This window comes from Phaethon lepturus, unplaced genomic scaffold (assembly GCF_000687285.1).
Source record: "Phaethon lepturus isolate BGI_N335 unplaced genomic scaffold, ASM68728v1 scaffold57275, whole genome shotgun sequence".
In the NCBI taxonomy this organism is placed as follows: domain Eukaryota; kingdom Metazoa; phylum Chordata; class Aves; order Phaethontiformes; family Phaethontidae; genus Phaethon; species Phaethon lepturus.
Window position 1 is genome coordinate 5831 of NW_010540917.1, and position 18779 is coordinate 24609.

Below are 18779 nucleotides of genomic sequence, written 5' to 3' on the forward strand. Positions count from 1 at the left end.
TACTCCTGTGAGAAAAATATTCAGGAACAGATAAATTCATGTTTAGAACGAAAAGTGACAGAATTACCCGGTTACACTTAAACCCCATACATATTCATACACAAGCTTATGTGCTGTACATTGTCATAATGATGGAGTTGAAAATTTACTAAATACAGAAGTATTTGCAAGTCTATTTCCTAGTAGGTAAAATTACAATATATACTGATGGATTTATGGTGTGCATATATATACACATATATATCGGAGGATATACATATGCACACCAAGTATATCTTTATATTAAAACAGGAGTACATTGCTATACCAGTGCCAGTAGGAGAGAGCTGAAAGGTTACTGGGTATCTGAGGATTCACTGTCAGTTTGCAGAAGCCATGTTTTCCCAGTCTGTTCCCAGCTCTATCAGGAAAGCGCACTGCAGCATTACCCAGCGACAGCTGTTGTTACTCCATCCTGGAAACACTGTGCTTTCCAATTACTACATGTGGAAGCAACACAATTTAACAGGTTCTTGTTTGCAGAAATCTTAACAGCTGACATCCAACCCAGTGATGGGAAGCATCGGGACTAGATCACAGAAAGCTGAAATACTTCATACCATTACTATACACCAGCAAATCCAGGCACTTAACACTATCAGCACTTTTATTCTCAACTGTTCTAGACTATGGTGAAAGCTTATCTTAAAATCAAGAACAAACTTCCCATAGACTTCAGTAGGATAGGACATCACCTTACATTCTAACAGTACTGTATTTTAATGAATCCAGGAATATTAAATGTTTGGCAAAGTGCATGTTTTAAAAAGAACCATTCAGATATTTATAATAGCGTGACTGAACTTCAGAGTCAACATATGATATATGCTCTACAAGATAAAGGCACAGTATTTACAGGTACTCTTACCGCTGCAGCTTTAAATAAGATAAAGTAAATAACCACTACCATCTTTTAAATTGAACTGTTGAGAATTATAATAATAATCTTTCATAAAAAAGTAGATATGCTTGTGCATTTAGTACTCTTGATTCTGGAACCATTTGAACATGGGCATCACTAACATACACCCACTGTCCTGCTGATGCTCCCATGGCTTCTTTTAAACCTGAAATGCAAAAGCAAAAAAAGTTGTTTCTTGTCTTTTACCTCATCATCAAACAAATTCAGTGGATATTTCAAAAAGCAAGAGAAGCTTCTAACCCACAGGAATAACTCATGATTTAGATGCAGTCCAGTATTTGTACTTTGAAATTTACAGGTCAGTAAGAGAAACTGGTGGAAAACAGTGCTTATAAATGTACACTGCCATAGCTTTTTTCATTTTTTTTTTTAAAAGCCTAAAACATTGCAGGTATAGCTTACTGAGTTCTAACAGTAAGTTATGCTAGCACACAACCAGCTCCAACATAGAAAGAAACCATAGTTCAAAAGCTGACCAGTGTGAAATTGAGAACACAAAAAGATCTAATTTGTTCTCATAATCATTGCAAGGGAAGTATAAGACTGAGAGAGACTTCTGTTTTTTTAAAAAAAAAAAAAAAAGTTCTTTTGGGAAATGACCTTCAAATGCAAAGTGATCTACACAGGATAGACAGGAGAGTGCTTGGTTCTCACTTCCCCCATGAAGGGAAACAGTAAATATATTTACTTTACTCTGACAGCTCAACATTCTTGCCTCCACAAGTCATTCACTAACAGATTCTATGCTAGAATCGTATTTCATTCTGCATATCCAAAACATATTAATAAGAACTAGTATGCTGTTCTCAAAATACCAACAGAAACCCTACAGCAAACCTCATATCCTCCATCAAAAAGTTTCTTGCTGTTCACATTAAAGAAGAGTATTCCAGATTTTTAAGCATTAAAAAATTTCCAAGCCTAAAATAGGTGAAATACTCCAATATATGAAAAATTTAATTTAAATTCTTAGGGATTCAGCTCTTCTACTAGAACATTTTCAAATACTAAATATGCCAAATAATTACATTTTACAGGGCACAACTATTCCTCAGGACATATTATTTTGACTAGGAAAGAGAGGAGACTTCTCCATCAGTTCTCTGTTTAATAATTGAACCAAAATTCCATTATTCACTCAGCTTTATGTGGGCTTAATACAGAAGTAGGTCATGTACTGGGTGTAACAGAAAATAAAACGGAATTGATTTATGTGGCCCTAACAGTACCAGAATATTCTGAGCTAAAGCAATTATTTGCTATAAATCCTCTTACGGGTAAACATCTGTAGCCAGTGGTTGCTTTTGGTTTTACTTGCAGAGAAAAGAGGCTCTGTTTGTACATACCTAGAACGTTCTTAGTCGTAGAAATATGCTCTAGTAATTTCTTGGAAGGTGTCCTGACTTTCACATAAGCCGCATAATGACCACCTCTCATTGACCCACTGTGCTCCACTATTCCGTAAAGACTATATAGCACTCTTGCACCATCCGTAACATTCTGCATTCCCAGAAACACAGAAAACAAAGATAAATTATTTCACGATGAACTGTACAGATATCTTAACTAGCTTTCATCACTATTACTTTAAAAGAAGCAAACAGACATCTACAGCACTTCCAATGGCAAAATACAACTATTAAAAATACTCAAGAGTCTATTAATTGAATTTAGTTACCATATAAGCAGCAATACTTGTCCTTAATGCTGTTAGATAAACTACCACCATCAGGCACCATAGCTTAACCAGTACTAGTTAACATCCATGATATCCTTGATATGAATGGAATTTCAATTAGTTACAATTCTGATCTTGGGATACTATTTGAAAACATTCACTCTGTAATTTCTCTAGGAAAGGAGGGAATAAAAAACATCATCATCAATCCAGTTTAACTTGTGCTCAAGACAACAACTGCTGAAGTACAATAAAAATAAAATTTGAAATATGTACCTTGCAAGATGCAGAACAAAATGGTGCTAAGTCTAAAATCAGTGGGAAATCCACATGCCTATTTACTTTCCGTAGACTCAAACCAGCCTTCAAAAGAAAAGAAAAGGCTGTAAGATAAATATTTTTACTAGGAAGCTTTTTAAAGCTAAAGTGTATTACTATGAAAATAAACCAAAACCAATAATAAGATTGTAACTGATGTAAACATCCTTTCTTATGTTTTCAATACAGTGCCTGCTACACATAAGCATGATGGACATGTAAGAGGTTTCCCTGGATACATCCGAATGGCTAAATGCACTGTGAAGGTATTAGACAGTCAAAAATGTTTCAGAACGGAAATAAATAGTGGTTCTACCAGTTCTCCATACAAAAAGCAAATATCAGCATGCACAGTGATGCTTAAAAAATTGCTTGTCCATCAGTGAGGCAGAGGAATATACAAGGGGGTTTTGGCCTTTTACCTGGTGGAATCTTTTCAGATGAAGAATAAGAATAGCAGGAACTGAAGAAATCAGCAGCTGTTTCCGAGCATTTGTGTAGACACCATCCATTTTCTTTTCTGTATTTATGAGTATCAAAATAAAGTGAGGGCAGTCATGCAGAATTTAAGTATTTTTTAAACATCTGATAGATTAGAACTACGTTGCAATGATTTTGTTCGTGTTGTATAAAGTGAAATTTTGTGGAGTAACAAAAATATTTTCTCATTTTTCTCGTTTTTAATAAATATCATCTGCCAAATCTGCGCATTATTTTAACCTGTCCTGCGCAAATCAGATCAAAAGTTGGACGCACGTGCACTATCTGGGTCAACTTGCACAGAAATACATACATTGTCTGTTACTATAGCACCCATCTTCCCTGTTAAATCCACTTCATCTGAAATGGATGATCACTGAAACAAGAAATGGAAGGCACTGGTCTCTTCATCTATGCTAATGTCCTAACCACTAAGATAAAGATTAATTTTACATTCTTCAGTTCCTTCTGAGTGACTACATACTTTGTGTTCATTTAAGAGAAGGGACTGAGGGAGGGTGTCTACTTCAGGATGCTTCATGATCTGCTGGCTTAAGCACACAGGACTGGGAAATGGGGACTCCAAGACCCCTGTGGTGCAGTGGGAATTGAATCTGGGGCTCTTAACAAAAGATAGTTCAGTGGACACCTCTACAGTAAAAGCATTTTGTGTGCTGAATAATTAATTCATTTACTGGTTTTACACATGTACAAAGGAAAATATTTCGAGGTAGAGCATTTCAAGTAAAAGTAGGTGACTTCTTACACTTTTTGCTTTAGAAGGAAAAAAATTAATGATTAATTATGATTTTCCCTTTCCATTTTTCACTGTGCTCATGGAACCAAAATATTATTTATATAGCACTTACTCTCAGTCCAGTCATGACAAATGAATGATTATAAAATACTTTTTAGATGAGTTTTTCTGAATTTACTCATGCTTAACTTAGCTATAAATGCACAGAAAACACGCAATTTTTTGTCACTGTAGGATTTCCCTTTCTATTTTATTTACAAATAATCAGAAGAGCTTAATTTTTTTAATCTTTCTGAATTATAATACATTAAAAAAAATGCTCCAGTCCTTTTTAAAAGTTCATTTTTCATTATATCTCAATTGTTTTTCTTACTCAGTGAATCCTAATGGTCTGCTCAGGCTATAGAAACATCAAGGAAAACATTGTCACAAGAAGGTAGTTCTCTCTCATCTCCATTCTTACAAATCTTTGTAAGTTTTTTCCCCCTCTTCATTACAATTGTCTTTTCTTGCCCCTCTTACATACTTAACGACATGACTTCCTTAAGTATGTAAGATGCTAGAGCTGAATATTACAGCATTTATATCAAAGCTTCAGGGATTGTAAAGAACAGAAACAGCAGCAAAGACTAATATCAAATGATGAGCCTATTCAGTTTCTGGTCATCTTTAAATGGATAAAATAAAGAAAAGATGCAAAATAAATTCTAAGCTACATCTACGATTATGTTCTAATATAAAACTTAGTCTTGTTGCCTTCGCAGGATGAAGTTTTAAATTGTAAGAAGCAAGTTCTGCTTGGGGAGGCATTTTCTATTTATCCAGAAGGGGGAGGCCCATGCTGGAGCAATGAAACAGCAGTGAGCGCACAGGTTTCCAGAGGCATTTTGTAAAGTGTCCAGACAGATACAAGCACTATACCTGTGGAGTTGGTTTTCTTCTGATACTTCTGTTTCCTTTCTGTGCAGCTCTCACATAAAAGCTTGTTGTTCCCCATTAGAAGCTCTACAGAAGTAAACTGGTAAAGGCAGGACTGAACAGAACATTCCTTTGAGCTAGTTATGTAGCTTTGGGAAAGCGTCTGGAAAGCATTTTGAGGGCTTTGGGATAGTGGGGATTTGTCTACTGCAAACATGGAATTATTTGATAAACCCAATGCTGGATCCCCACGGCTCAAGTTTTTATCTTCGTTTATAGTATCACAGAAGCTGAGTTTGGATATGGCACTGGAAATCATTTCATCATTACTGTCACTTGGTTTGTTGTAAGGCTTTTTAAGATTTATGTGGTTGATGTGCAAACCAGACATGTTGCTGGATGGGCTGAAAGCTGTTTGCTTAGAAGCACTTTCGCTTTCTGAGGCTTCACTGTCTGCATCAAAGCTGCTTTCAGAGCGGCTGGCCTCCTTCTCGCTGCCGTCTGTCTGACTTCCATTTATAGCAGAGTCAGCAGTCATGTCTTTGGAGTACAGGACACCAGAGCTATCTTCCAGCTCAAGCTTTTTTGTTTTTTCCTGCATGATAACAGGGCTTCTTTCTTCTTCATTTGAGGAACTTTTTCTGGCAAGCCGTCTCTCCTGGTTCAATTGATTCTGTAAATTATGGCATTATTATTTCAGTAATATAGGGGGGAAACAGAAAACAGATCTGTGATCTAACATAGCTTTTGAAACATGAAAAATTCAAAGCAAATTAAACCCATTATTTTATATTCTCCATCTCTTAGATGTTTAAGCTACTTGATTCCCTTAAGATCTTTTAAAACCAATTTAGGATTAGAAACCTACACCCTAGCCAGCTAAGAGCATTATCCTTACTGTGAGATCAATACTTCCCACAACTAATTACATTCACTTTATGACAGCTGTGGATGGCATATCTGAAGCGGTATTCACTTAATCTAACTTCAGCTTCTAAAAGGCTCTCAAGTTTAAGCTAGTCCCCTAGCCTCCCATCAGAGGCCTTGGCTGATGAGAACTTCCAGAAGAAAATTCAACTAACCTTGTAGGCATTTGTCTTAGAATTAAATAAAGCATCCCTAGTAGTATGTTTGCCAATTTGTGTATTATCTTAAGTTATTTTTTTATTTTATCAAGATTGCAAGAAGAAAAAAAAACTTTGCTGACACAGAAACTATAGATTAAAATAAACAACATAAAAAGCTACCATAATTTTAGGTGATTTATAAACACTCAGGATTCTCTTCTTTCTTTCGTTTGGCTGCTTTCCAAAAGATATGAGCAACTTTCCTCCCCCTTTGCTTTCTCCTTTATCAGAGTTGGATAAAAATTCCAGTTATAGCAGGGGGAATCCTTCCATTCACCTCAACAGTTTGAGTTTCAGGCCTTTTCTCCTCTAACAGTCAGTCCCTGCACCTTGTTCTTACCATCCTTTCCTTTGTTTCTACCACATGTCCTTTTTCTACTTCTGTCTCGTTCTCTTCTCCTATCAGTCTTTTATATGGTTATTCTGTTGTATTTTTTCTTCACATGTATTTGGTGTGTTAGGACCTGATTCAGGCACAGACCCCTTTCAGTAGGAGTGACTCAGATACCAGGTACAAAAATCTAAAATTGCCATAACCTCATAACCTGTAGTCTAGGCATGTTCCTAAGATAAGGCTCATAATTCCCTCTGAGCGTCAGGGGCCCTGTACTTGCATCTTCCACTTCCTGGCATTAACAAATTGCCTTTAAACAAAGTGACACAGAGGACCAGTTAAGCTCACATCAGTGCTTTCACAGAACAAACTACAGAAACTTTCACAGGTTGCTTCCATTACAGGGAACCTAAGTGGAGGGAAACACCTTCTGCACACCTGATCACGTGCCTAAGCTGCAGCAAGGGTGTAACTTTAGACATGGCTTTGGGTTTAGTATTTCCTCCTGACTATCTTTAGATAGCTTCTCATTTGGTAGAGAGAGTTTCTGGACTTCTTTCATTTTGGATCCCACTCCAGGTCATGGGTACCAAAACACTAGGCACTACAGGTAACTGCCTAACTTGCAGGTACGGAACTTTGGTCAGCCTATCCCTTAAATAGACTCAATTCATGAACAATCCCGAAGCACACAGTCAGTTTTAATCCAAATGAAGTCCATGTGGAAGACAAAAAAAATTACTGAATATTTTCTTAAACAGGGTTTAAAACTACACTAAGTGTACAACTCCGTAATTCAAGTCCTTCAACTCATAAGCAAGTAAACAGTTTAGAAAAAAAATAATAAAATCACAATAAAAATCGTTAGAAACCCCTAAAATATTTTACATTAGGCCCATTTCTTGTCTCCATTAAACTTGCTTGCTTTATAAATAGAGAAGAGGGAGAGGAACTTATCTGAAATTACTGCTAGTGTTCAGGGATATCATGGAAACAGCAGTCAAAAAATTCTTAAAATTATGAAGCTACTCATTTCCGGAGAAAAGCCTAACAACCAGTGTTCAGGTACTCTGTTTCCTACAAAATCACCCACAGGACACCCCTCATTTTCACAAGCAAACTTACAAACTGATGAACTGAAGTCACAGAACATCAACAAACACTGATGGAATTCAACACTTACTTGTTTTGGATTAGAAGATATGCAGAACAGATATATTACACCGAAAATAATTACCAAAAAAGTCTAAAATAATGATAAATAAATGTCTGAAAAGATGGAGAGAGAGTGGGGAATCACTAAGCCTCACCAACTAGACAGACATACTTAATAGGTCACTTTATCCATTCTTACTGAAAGCAGAGTTATTGTTTCCTTTATATTAGTCTGCCTAATGTAGTTTATTGAATCCATACTGTATTTTATTTTCTTAATTTTGAAAATGTTTCAGTAATTGTTTTTTATGTATCAGTATTAACACTATTACTAAGATTCTAATTGGCCACATAACCCTATGTGGATGTTAAGGCTTATTAAAAAAAAGAATGTTAATCCTGACAGTATATGACATATAATGACATTATATGTCAGTAATGACAATAAGAGCCTTTGTCACGTTTCATTAACAATAATATATGTGCACAGTAATTATTACATATTTCTTTTAATCTGTAAACACTACTACATAGAAATAATTAATTCCATTAGGCTGGCACATTTGCAGAACCCTTTTGCTACCATCAGAAAGAACTGTATTAGGAGGCTGCACTGGAGACAGGCTGAACCGAGCTCCCCAGCCCTTGGGCTGCTGAAGGTCAAGTGGGTCACAGGAACTGTGCTCTCAGTCTCCAAGAGTCTCTGGCTGTACTGCTTTTGCTGTACCCACTGCCAGCTAATCCCTCAGATGGCACTAACGCAGACTTGCCTGCTCTCTTAGCCAGCATTACAGTTCTTGTGATTGCAACCAGAAACAAACTACCAGGACACCAAAAGAAAAGCAGTCCACAAAACCAAAAGCAACATAAATTGAAACTAACTTGCAGATTTTTTTTTCCCCCTTACAAATGAAACCCTGTAACTGAAAACTAAATGCTTCCCAATGACTGTCGTTTCTCAACACTTCTAATAATGACCTAAATATTCTAAAACAAGTTTGTGTCAGCTATATGTATACAAAAAATCCCCATTGATAGATGTCAAAATTCCCACCCATGTAGCCCTAGAAACTTTAGAATAAATTCAAGATGACTGGTTAGTGCAAGTATTTAAGTTCTTACCTTATCTTTTGTTAAAGTGTGTTTCTTGACAATTTTGGGTTGATTATTCAGTGCGGTGAAAGAAGAACAGTTATACTGCCCAAGATGTGCCTCTTGTACACTTTTACCTTTACCTGTTCTTCCCAAAGGCACAGGTTTTGCAACCTAAGAAATTAGACAGGAAATCAGGAAAGGAAATATGCCAATTTTGTATTCCTTTGCAACCTAGAGAAAAGATGAATGTAGGTGGGTTTTCATCCTTTACTTTAGAAAACAGGAACCCACATAAATCCAATTAACTGCCCCCTGAATTGTGGTTTAAGGCTACATTCTAATTTTATCATAAACACACTGTCAGCATCTTTGAAGAATCAACTGAGGGCCACAAGAAACAGGAATGATACAAAATTCCTGCACAGAATACATACCAAATAATCTATTTTAGTATTGCATAAGCACATACATAACTGTACAAGATATGAATTTATCAAAGGGGGCATAGCTCCTCACAAGTCAGTCCCTGGTACACCTTATGACGTGATGAAGGAGCTGCTACACATCCCCCAGCATATCGAGACTATAAAAGGAAAGAGATGACCATAAAGTAACACACGTCCTCAAGAAAGAGCAGCGATTGCTAAAAGCCGCCAGATCTGTCTGTCTCAAACAGAACCCATGAAGTTCCCTTGTCACACATGTGGGCCAGGAAGCACTGGGGCCTGGACACTCAAAATGTTCTTAAAGCTTTAACTCCCACAGATATCTGTGCTCAATGCAGCAACAAAGATAAGAATTTTTTATGAGCAAAACTGGTGTTTGAAGACAAGTACATTTTATACAGGATTAAATATTACATTAAATACTCTCCCTTAAATATACATGAATATATGCAGGGTGGGGGAAGAACCATTCCCAACCCACCCCCCCTAATTTCAAATGAAATCCCCAAGTCCTGCCAAACCAGAGTATATTCCTTTAAAGGCACGCAGTTCCTCTGCAGCTAATGGAGGCATTCTGTGAAATGCCAAAAATGCCAGAATAAATATATTCAAAGTTTCAAAGTCTATCCATTTTTACACTGTCTCGTCCCATAGGCATGCTTTAGGCCAAGAGACTCAGGTTCTCTAGATGCAAACCACTAGGCTAGAATCTCACTTTCTGGACCTTAAAAAAAAAGTTTATAATCATTCTGTTCATAAAGTATGTACTAAAAATACTACTAAATTAAGCTAATCTCAGACCTACATATACTGTAAATTACAATGGTCATTTTTTCAAAGTTTGGACTAATTAAAAAATATATGCACTTAGGACATTGTACATCTATATATATAAATAAAATCATATCATAAATAGAGTTATGACAGTACATGTATTTATGGACAAGCATACATTTTTAGGCTTGAAATCAAAACTGTGTGTATATCCATAAACATCTTCCTAAAGGTATGTGAAAACAATCCACTGGAAGCAATAGGTATTTATTACATATTCTGTTTCTTACCCTCTCCTCTATTATAGGAAGTGAAAGATCAATGAAAGGTTCTTTTACTGTTGAAATCTTGAAGAAAAAGAGAAAATGCATATTAAAAGCAAAGAAAAATACCTGGGTTTAGCACATAGTTCCCATTCTTAAATCAAATTATTATCAAAAACTATACAAAAAGCTAAATTAGTTACAAGGTGTATCAAACTACAATGAAGAACTTCCCACAAACTTCTTTTTTGTTTTTTACTTTTAAGTTAGCACTGATTTTCTTTCTAACAGTGCCCAAAATTTCAGCATACAGACACAAAGAGCAAGGCCTTTCATCTGGGCACGAACTGGACCTAGACACAGTGTGGTGCTCAGTTTCTCTGAGCTCCAGACAGATTTTCGAGTCATGTGGGCCTTCTAGATGGTACAATTCTGCAGAACGCTAACTTTTAGAGCTTCCTGACCCTGGACGCTTCTGCACAGGCATTGGACCTCATACACGGTTAAGCAGCAAGGACTGGTTAATGACAGTTAGATGAAAGGTTCTAACCTGACACTCTCAGAAAAGATTGTCAGGCTTACTGGTTACAGCCAAAAGCTTTATTAGAAATCTTCACACCATAACGTATGCTAGTAGTTGTTAAAATAAATCCAGTTACTGGGGGAAAAGGACTGAGAAAAAAACAACCTTCTTTTCTGTACTCAAGTTTTATTTTGCCATCTATAAGCTGTGTAAAAATCTAAGCTGAAACTGGAAATATCTGGCAAATCATATATAAAGACATTCTCCCTCAGCACTGTCCATCTACCTTTATGACCAGAACATCCTGTCAAGCCTGTCCCTTAAGCTCTTTATCCAAAACTGACTTATCTTACCTCTGGGAAGATTCTGAAAAACAAGGCCTTAAAAAAAAAAATAAAAATCATCTTGTACATTAAGTTACTCAACAGAGTCATACGCTCAATTACTGTCATCGTTGCCCTTCTCTCATATTTGTGACCCTGTCTTCCACCTGCGACATTTGATGCGGACTGTAGGTGTCTTTTTACCTGTTGTGTGAGGAACTCGGCATGGTTTAGCTTCCAGAAAAGCAATAAATGAGATCAAACCTATTGTAACTGTGAGGAATGACTGCCTGATGAGCGGTGTTCAAACAGGGCTTCCTCTGAAGAGTGAGTTTGCATGAACAGACATTAGTCAAAAATATCTTTGCCAATGCAGGCAAAGCAAAGCGAATGCTAAATTCTTCCTCAAACGGCTACAGCTAAAAAATTCCCAAGCCCTGTGCAGGCAGAATATAAAAATCCAGCAAAACTAAATGAGACATACAAAATACATACAACCTCTATTTTGTATATAGTCGAAGTTCTTCATTGATGCTAGCACCACACTAAAGTGTAATCTGCACATAGCACACAGGGAAGTTTACCTGGCACTGCAGGTCTGTGCTTAATTATTCAGACTGACTGATTTACTTAATCTCTATAATATGAAATATAATGTTTTATAGCAAACACAAATGTAACATTCAGTTAGAAAAGTCATGCAAATAAGATTTTTTTTCTTGTTCAAAGTTAAAGAAAATTACAAGGATCATGGAAAGCATTTATGATGGAATGTCAGTAATATTAATTATGAAAGGAATATGCTGTTCATTAGAGTTATTATGTTAATTGTCAAAAATATTTCAAGAAACAAAAAAATAATTTTAGCATTTCCCCACTTATACTAATTCCAAGTAAGTAATTCCCAATTTTCATGTATATTCCAGAAGAGCAGGCAGGAGGATTTATGTTTTAAGATAGGTAGGTATTTTAAAATTATCAAATAAAACTGGGGTGTAACACAGATAATTACAGAATTTGGAACCTCCAGCCTTAAGTTAGATGTAAAATCAAGCCCAGGACTTGAATCCTTTTTTGAATTCAAAGGATCCTTCTTCTTAGGTTTGGGAGGATAATGCTTTAAAGAAGGAATAAATAATTTTAAATTAAAAACTTTCAATAAAGTCTTGCTTTTACAAACAAACAAACAAGTATAAAATTGGCAATACAATTTTATACTTTCAAGACAACGTAATCAAACCAGTATGTGATCTATTCCACATCAAACCAAATTCCAGAATACCTACATTTTCACATTCCTCACACATGACAGTGCTAGTCAATTCACCAACAAAGATCCTATCTATGAAGTTCATCTTCACACCCTCTCTTCCATATGCTGAAAAAACATTGCCTTTTTTAAATGTGAAAAAGAACAGATCCAATGCCACACTATAAGTACAACAAAATTCTTTCTAAGATTTATTGTGAAAGCACAATTTTAAACATATTCAAAATGTTTTGAACATAATACAATAACTAATGCATCATATACTGTATTATCTCAACATTTAAAAATATTCTAGTGATACGATTCCCTTTTATCCTTCCCTTCCCCACCTAATGTAACAGAATAATAATACTGTATCTCTCAAGAAGAAGCCTTTTAAATAAAATCTCAGTTTTCTTCTGAATACAGAGTATTGTATAGCCTTGATATAGGCACTAGAGTACCAGACAGGTTGTTATCCTTTCTAAATAGTTTTTGAAACTATAAAACTCTAAAAAATGAGACAAAAGCCTGTCAGACATCTCTGTGCCTTAACTGTTCCAAATTTGGGAAGGGTGACTTTCAAAACAGCTTAATCATTATTGAGACTTTAATTAAAACAAAATCCCCAAAATTAGAACTTTTGCATAAACACACACACAAAAAAATGAATTTAAAAATTCTTGTTTTGAAAAGATACGTCTTCTTTGGAAACAACTTCCTATCTTGGCTTTGTAATCACATTTAGAGTGCTCACAGTATGAGTCAGCTGACAGAAATCAGTTTTGTTTATGAGCAGTGGCCTCTCTGAGTGATACAATAATTGTGGCTGTATAACACACCTGAAAATGCAGCAAACTATTTTAGGGAACAAAATTAAATGCTACCTATCATTACAAGAGGCATTATTAATACAGGGGAAGACTTGATCCTGGATGGAAAGATGCAAGTCAGCACATACTAAGCTCTCTATCCTTTAGATATGCACTAGGTGGCACTAGAATAACACATAATAAGTCTTGTAACTACAGTACTTCGGGACTGCTGTTCACAATAGTCAGTTTTGAAGAAAATGGTATTTAAAAACTTGTGCATTTCTAAAAGTTTTCAATAAAGAGTTGCATACCTTTGACTTTTCTTCTAGTTTCATCATCTGCCGTCTTAGTAGTTGGATTATTAAATGCTCTTAAGATACCAGTTTGTATACGCTATAATTAAAAATAAAAAAAGCCAAAATATTTAGCAAGTATTTTAAGTGTAAACATTCTAAAAACTATTAATATATGATTACATTTTATCTACTCTTATGGTCGTAAAATAAGCCTAATTTAATATTTTAAAACTACTGCTGTTTTTCACTAACAGTATCAAAAGTACATGAGCTTAACTTCCGTAGGTAACCATCCAAAAATTTCCTCCCCTTAAAAAGGGAGTCATTGTAGAGCACTCGATAGGTTATCAGGAAACTGTAAGATTTTCAGTGAAAAAATACTATCCATTGCTTCATCTGTTGGAGGGGGGAACATGCTGAAGAATGGGCTATTACTGAATGACTAGGATACAAAATACTTGAAGGCAGCTAAGTATCTTTTAATAGACAGACTTGTGTTTGGGCAGTGTTTTTATTACCTGTGTTTATTTTCTAACACTGCACATTTCAGAGTTATGTTGGAAAACCTTAGGAGAGATACAAAACTTTTTATGAATCCATACAAATGTCATCAACATTTGCTCAAAAAATCCTAAAAATCACATTGTTGAAAGAAGAATCAGAAAGAAGCAAATTCATCCTGGTGAGCTGTAGCTGCACCTTCAAGACAGGGCATGCTTTCCCGCCTATTTCTCAGCTTCCCTGGGATAAGGCGATGCTGTATTCCTGGGACGTGTACCCTGGCAGCAGAAGCAGCAGAGGCTGGTAGAAAAGGTGGCTCAGCTCAACCTGCGACACACCACGGAGAGAGAAGCAGGAGCGTGAATCAGGTCCCCTGGCAGGGAACACTGTAGTGGGCATGACCCGTGCTTCCCTTTTTCCTGGCAAATGTACTGGCTCTCTAATCCGCAAACTTTAGTACGTACAGGTCTCCCATGTCAGGCAGATGACATTTATAATTAAATGCGTCACTGAAGTCACACTTAGAGCAAAGTACCATTTGAGAAACAAATGGCGATACCAAACCTTCTGCAAGTAACTCAAACCCTGTGTCCTAACAGGAGAAGACTAATAAATAGCTCTTGTTTGCAGGCAGCAAAGTACCCATCTATTACAAAAGTGTTTGGATGACAGACAGCATCAGAGGTTCTGTTTCCAGTTCAGGCACCCATCAGACTAAGTCATACTCCTACCTTATGAGTATGTGACCTGGCTTGTGAATTAACTCCCGCTGCCCCGAGCTCAGCTTTATTCATCTTAAAGCCAGCAATATACTAAAAGGACTAATCAATAGGTAATTCATGAAGTTGAGCACCATAAATGGGTTTAGGGCCATAAGCAACCCTTTTGTTGGGATTAGTGCGTTGAACCATTTATTTAGGTCAAAGAAAGACATAGTCTTTGAATGGGCAGGGTGCTGCGGACAATGGAAGCAGACATTAATCAATTAGCAGCAGGGTTCAGCCACTTCAGGCCTTGGTGTGAAACCATCTCCGGCCCACATTGCTGGAAACGGCAGACAGTATGTCATCTTCACTGTAGTATCGACAAGCTTTTATCTTAAAAAATCCACCTGTGTACATACAGATTTTCGAACTTTTTTTAACGTGGTTAGGAAAAAGTTCAACACTGGCGTCGGAAAGCCTTTTTATGACATACAAAACCACAGAGAAGTGGAAGAAGTGGAATGCATTATTTTGGTTAGCTCCCATAATTAGTGCCTTGTTATGTATCACATGTATTTCTCATCAAAACTCTTTGAGTTTAAAAACAACTAAATCCGGTAGGGATACGGAAGCAGCGCTCTCGCAAGTGGATGGCAAAGAGTCCGGCTGCCCTTTCAGCAGGCCTGTTCCCTCTTCCGAGAGTGAAGTTTAAAAGTGGCATGAAAGAGCAGGGTTAGGGGCTCTAACCCCTCCTGCACGACTCTGGTGGCAGACACGCTGCTGCAGGCTGGCTGTCCCCAGCCAGAGCCCGCGTGATGGTGAGGCCGCGGGGGCAGCTGCCAGGCTCCCTCACCACCCGCCTGCCATTCGGCACACCATCTACAAGACCCCAAACACGGGATAATTAAATGAAGACTGAGAGCTTTTACATGTCCTGTCTCTGGCGGAGCAGCCCGAGGTGATGGAGATGTGTTTGCAGTAATGTGCCATTAGGGCAGCAGAGGGGTGTAATCACAGGGCAGGGTGGGACCAACCTCTCCCTGTCTGGTGATGGGGCGGCAGAAACACTCTGCTGCCCAAAAGGTCACTTAAAATTCTCACCATCTTCCATTGCTCTTTTGTGGTAGCTACCGTAGCTGTCACTGCACTCTAATAATAAATGATTCAAAAGGCAAATAGCAACACAGGTTATCATAATGACAGCACGTTCACTGGTGAAACAGGAGATTGACTTGAGGGGAAAGCGCAATCACCCACTGGAGAAGCTGCTTAGTTCTTGTAATAATCCTGCTTTTGGTGAATCCTCATTTGTGAAGGAAATATATTTTCCACCTTTTATTACATGAAAATCAATTAACAACAAAATAAGGTTTCCCTGTACTGCAAAACACGGCAACTGTTTTTTAACTAAGGTCAGCTGCTTCTTCTGTTGCGTGCTGCGTTCAACGCCTTATTTTGCAAGCGTGACAAAGTCAAGGTTTAGCTGTTTCTCCCTGTAGTTCAGTTCTGCTTATGATCAAGTATACTGCTGACAAGACCCATGTATATTAATATCCTGCTAGGATGGGGATTCTAGCGCTACTCCAGTGCCAGGAACTGGGCTCAGACACAGCTTGATATCTCATCTCCAAGATAATTCAGCTCAGGATCACAACATTCATCACATTGCTAAAGGAGAGGGAAGCGGAAGAATGAGATTTAAGGCCCTCCTTTTGACAAGACTTAGAAAAGGAGGATTACCAGAATATCATCTGAAAGGAAGGTTCCAAGACTAAGTCAGGCAAATGAAATCAGATATGGTCAAAATAGTTCGAGGAAGCAAACACATACGTTGTTGCATTCAACAATGCAGGAGGTAGAAATAAAAAAGGACACATCAGAAAAACCACATGGGGATGTTTCTAATGTAATATAACTGGTTATATATTTACCATGCTTAGATGTAGATTTTAAATAATGAAAAGTAGCACCTTATTTATACAGCAAGTAGTTCTTCACACGTTCAAAAGATACAAGAAACTTTGCAAGATTTTATTTTTGTCTTTTTTTTAATTGAACTAGATTTCAATGAAAATTATGGGCAGGCCCACAGCTAGGAGCTGCTAATTTCTGTCCCAACACTTTAAAATGCACTTTGCCAGGTAGATAAAGGTTCTACTTTCTTGAGTCCTCAGGAGTCCTTTTATTTTTTTAATAACGGCAAACAATTCAGATTCCTAAAGTTATCATGATCTGCTTACCATATTCTTTCTACTGCTGACTGAAACTTTTCTTCCAATTAGCAATTTTAACATATCAACATGAATATAATTAAATCCTCTTTCAAAAAAGTCATTATTTTTCTCAAGATAACAAAAATAGTTACACCTAATCCATTAAGTACACCTTCAAAACATTGGGAACGTAAAGAACGTTGAAGCAACAACTAGTAGTTCACCATACAGTCTAGTAAGTTCTTTAAAAACACACACAAAGACATTACCTTTGTTTCTTCAATCCTCATTGCATCCAACAGATAGTGCAGAAGCTCCTGGCTGTCCTGCTGCTGGAACCCCTTAAATCGAGGAGCCCTAGGGAAGAAGTGGTAAGGAATTTAAATTTACACTGAGAGGTTCTTAATGAGACAAAATCTACATCAGACTTTTGGGTGCCAGGGGTACAAATAGGTGCAATCCCTGCTGGATGTAAAATGGGGCTTTAGGAAGCTCCTGGTGTGGTTGTAATTACACCAACAAGGCTGCACTTTCATCTTGGTAGTGTTTTGACTTTAATGGGGATGGCTCGACTAAAACACAGCTTTGCCAATAGAGTTTCATCCATGCTAGCAGCACTTTCCTGACAGACTACACCCAGTAATTCTGTATTGCCAAACATTCACGATGTCATGGAGGAAAGAGAAAGAAGATTTTCAAAGTGCCTTTTTTTTCTTTTTTTACATTTTTTTCAAAGTTATCTGGACAACCCATGGAAGATCATAAATGATCCACACTGTTACTGTGATATAATATCGCTATGTTTCCTATCGCTATTCATGTACTTTACTAATCTGAATAGCCAGCATTAAAAACAAAATCCCGATACAATGCTCTTTTCTCACACTATCCAGGTTTAGAAGATGGGGGATGGTGTGGTCCATCCCATCCGAACTTTATAACGCTTGGTAAAATCTTCTAAATCTCATTCCCATGCTGCATCCGTGAGCACAGGTGTTAGATACGCCAGCCCCAAGCCTACCAGCATCAGTTCCTGCATGGCAGCCCCCCATGGGGATTTCCCTGGCCGTCCCCAAAACAGTGGTAAGCAGCATCTTGGGCTGAGCGCGTGAAGTGGCCTGTAGGAGAAAGCCACGAGGCTGCAGGTCTCCAGCTTGTCATTTTGTTTGTGAGGTGAGCGATAAGCGCTTCTTGTACAACGGTGTGCCACAGCCCTCCTTTTTACAATAAACTTGAATGAAGGAGGGGTTTTTTTGTTTTGTTTTTGAGATACACATGAGCTAAAAAGCATTAGAGCTGCAACTGAAAAAGATACTGCTTCTGCATAAATAACATCACTATTTTTTGGATGTGCGATACTGAATGACTGAAATTCTCAGACTACAAGCCCACCTTCTAGAGTACTATATACTGGCTACTGAAGTTAAAGAGAGATTTAAATCTCCAAAGACTACAACAGGTTCTTCAAAAAAAAAAGTTCAGTGTACTTCCAAACTTTTCATCTCTAGAAATTAAAAGTCTCGAAGGGAAGGGTCTACACGCCTTAGAAAATACACATCTGGTGTCGCCCTTGTCCTCTTAGACTACACCATCCTTCAAGCTGTCCTCCTCCGTGGTGCCTGGCCACAGCACCAGCAAAAACGAGCCAGCTTGCCAGTCAGCCCAAGGATGCAGGAGGGACGCAGGCACTGGCTGAGTTTGTACCATTAACACTTTGCTACGCAGGACAAACAAAAACCAAAGGCTCCACAGGAAAGGCAATTCTTGTAAAAAGGCCACCAGCAGCATCCGCATGAGCCTCATAAACCAAAAGAGAAAAAACCTGTTTCGGGCGATACTACCATTCACA

The 18779-nt window shown here is 37.5% G+C and overlaps 1 protein-coding gene across 1 annotated transcript; it reads right to left on the reverse strand.

Annotated features, from left to right (window-relative positions):
* Window positions 1-324: 324 nt before the first annotated feature.
* LOC104614673 (ubiquitin carboxyl-terminal hydrolase 45-like) lies at window positions 325-17287 on the reverse strand (the record flags this gene model as incomplete). Its single annotated transcript, XM_010287559.1, has 10 exons — window positions 325-1106; window positions 2308-2461; window positions 2916-3002; window positions 3380-3477; window positions 5116-5785; window positions 8851-8994; window positions 10334-10390; window positions 12439-12530; window positions 13528-13609; window positions 17200-17287. Coding segments are annotated over 10 exons (1606 nt in total), but the record flags the coding sequence as incomplete, so codon positions are not given.
* Between the last annotated feature and the right edge of the window lie 1492 nt (window positions 17288-18779).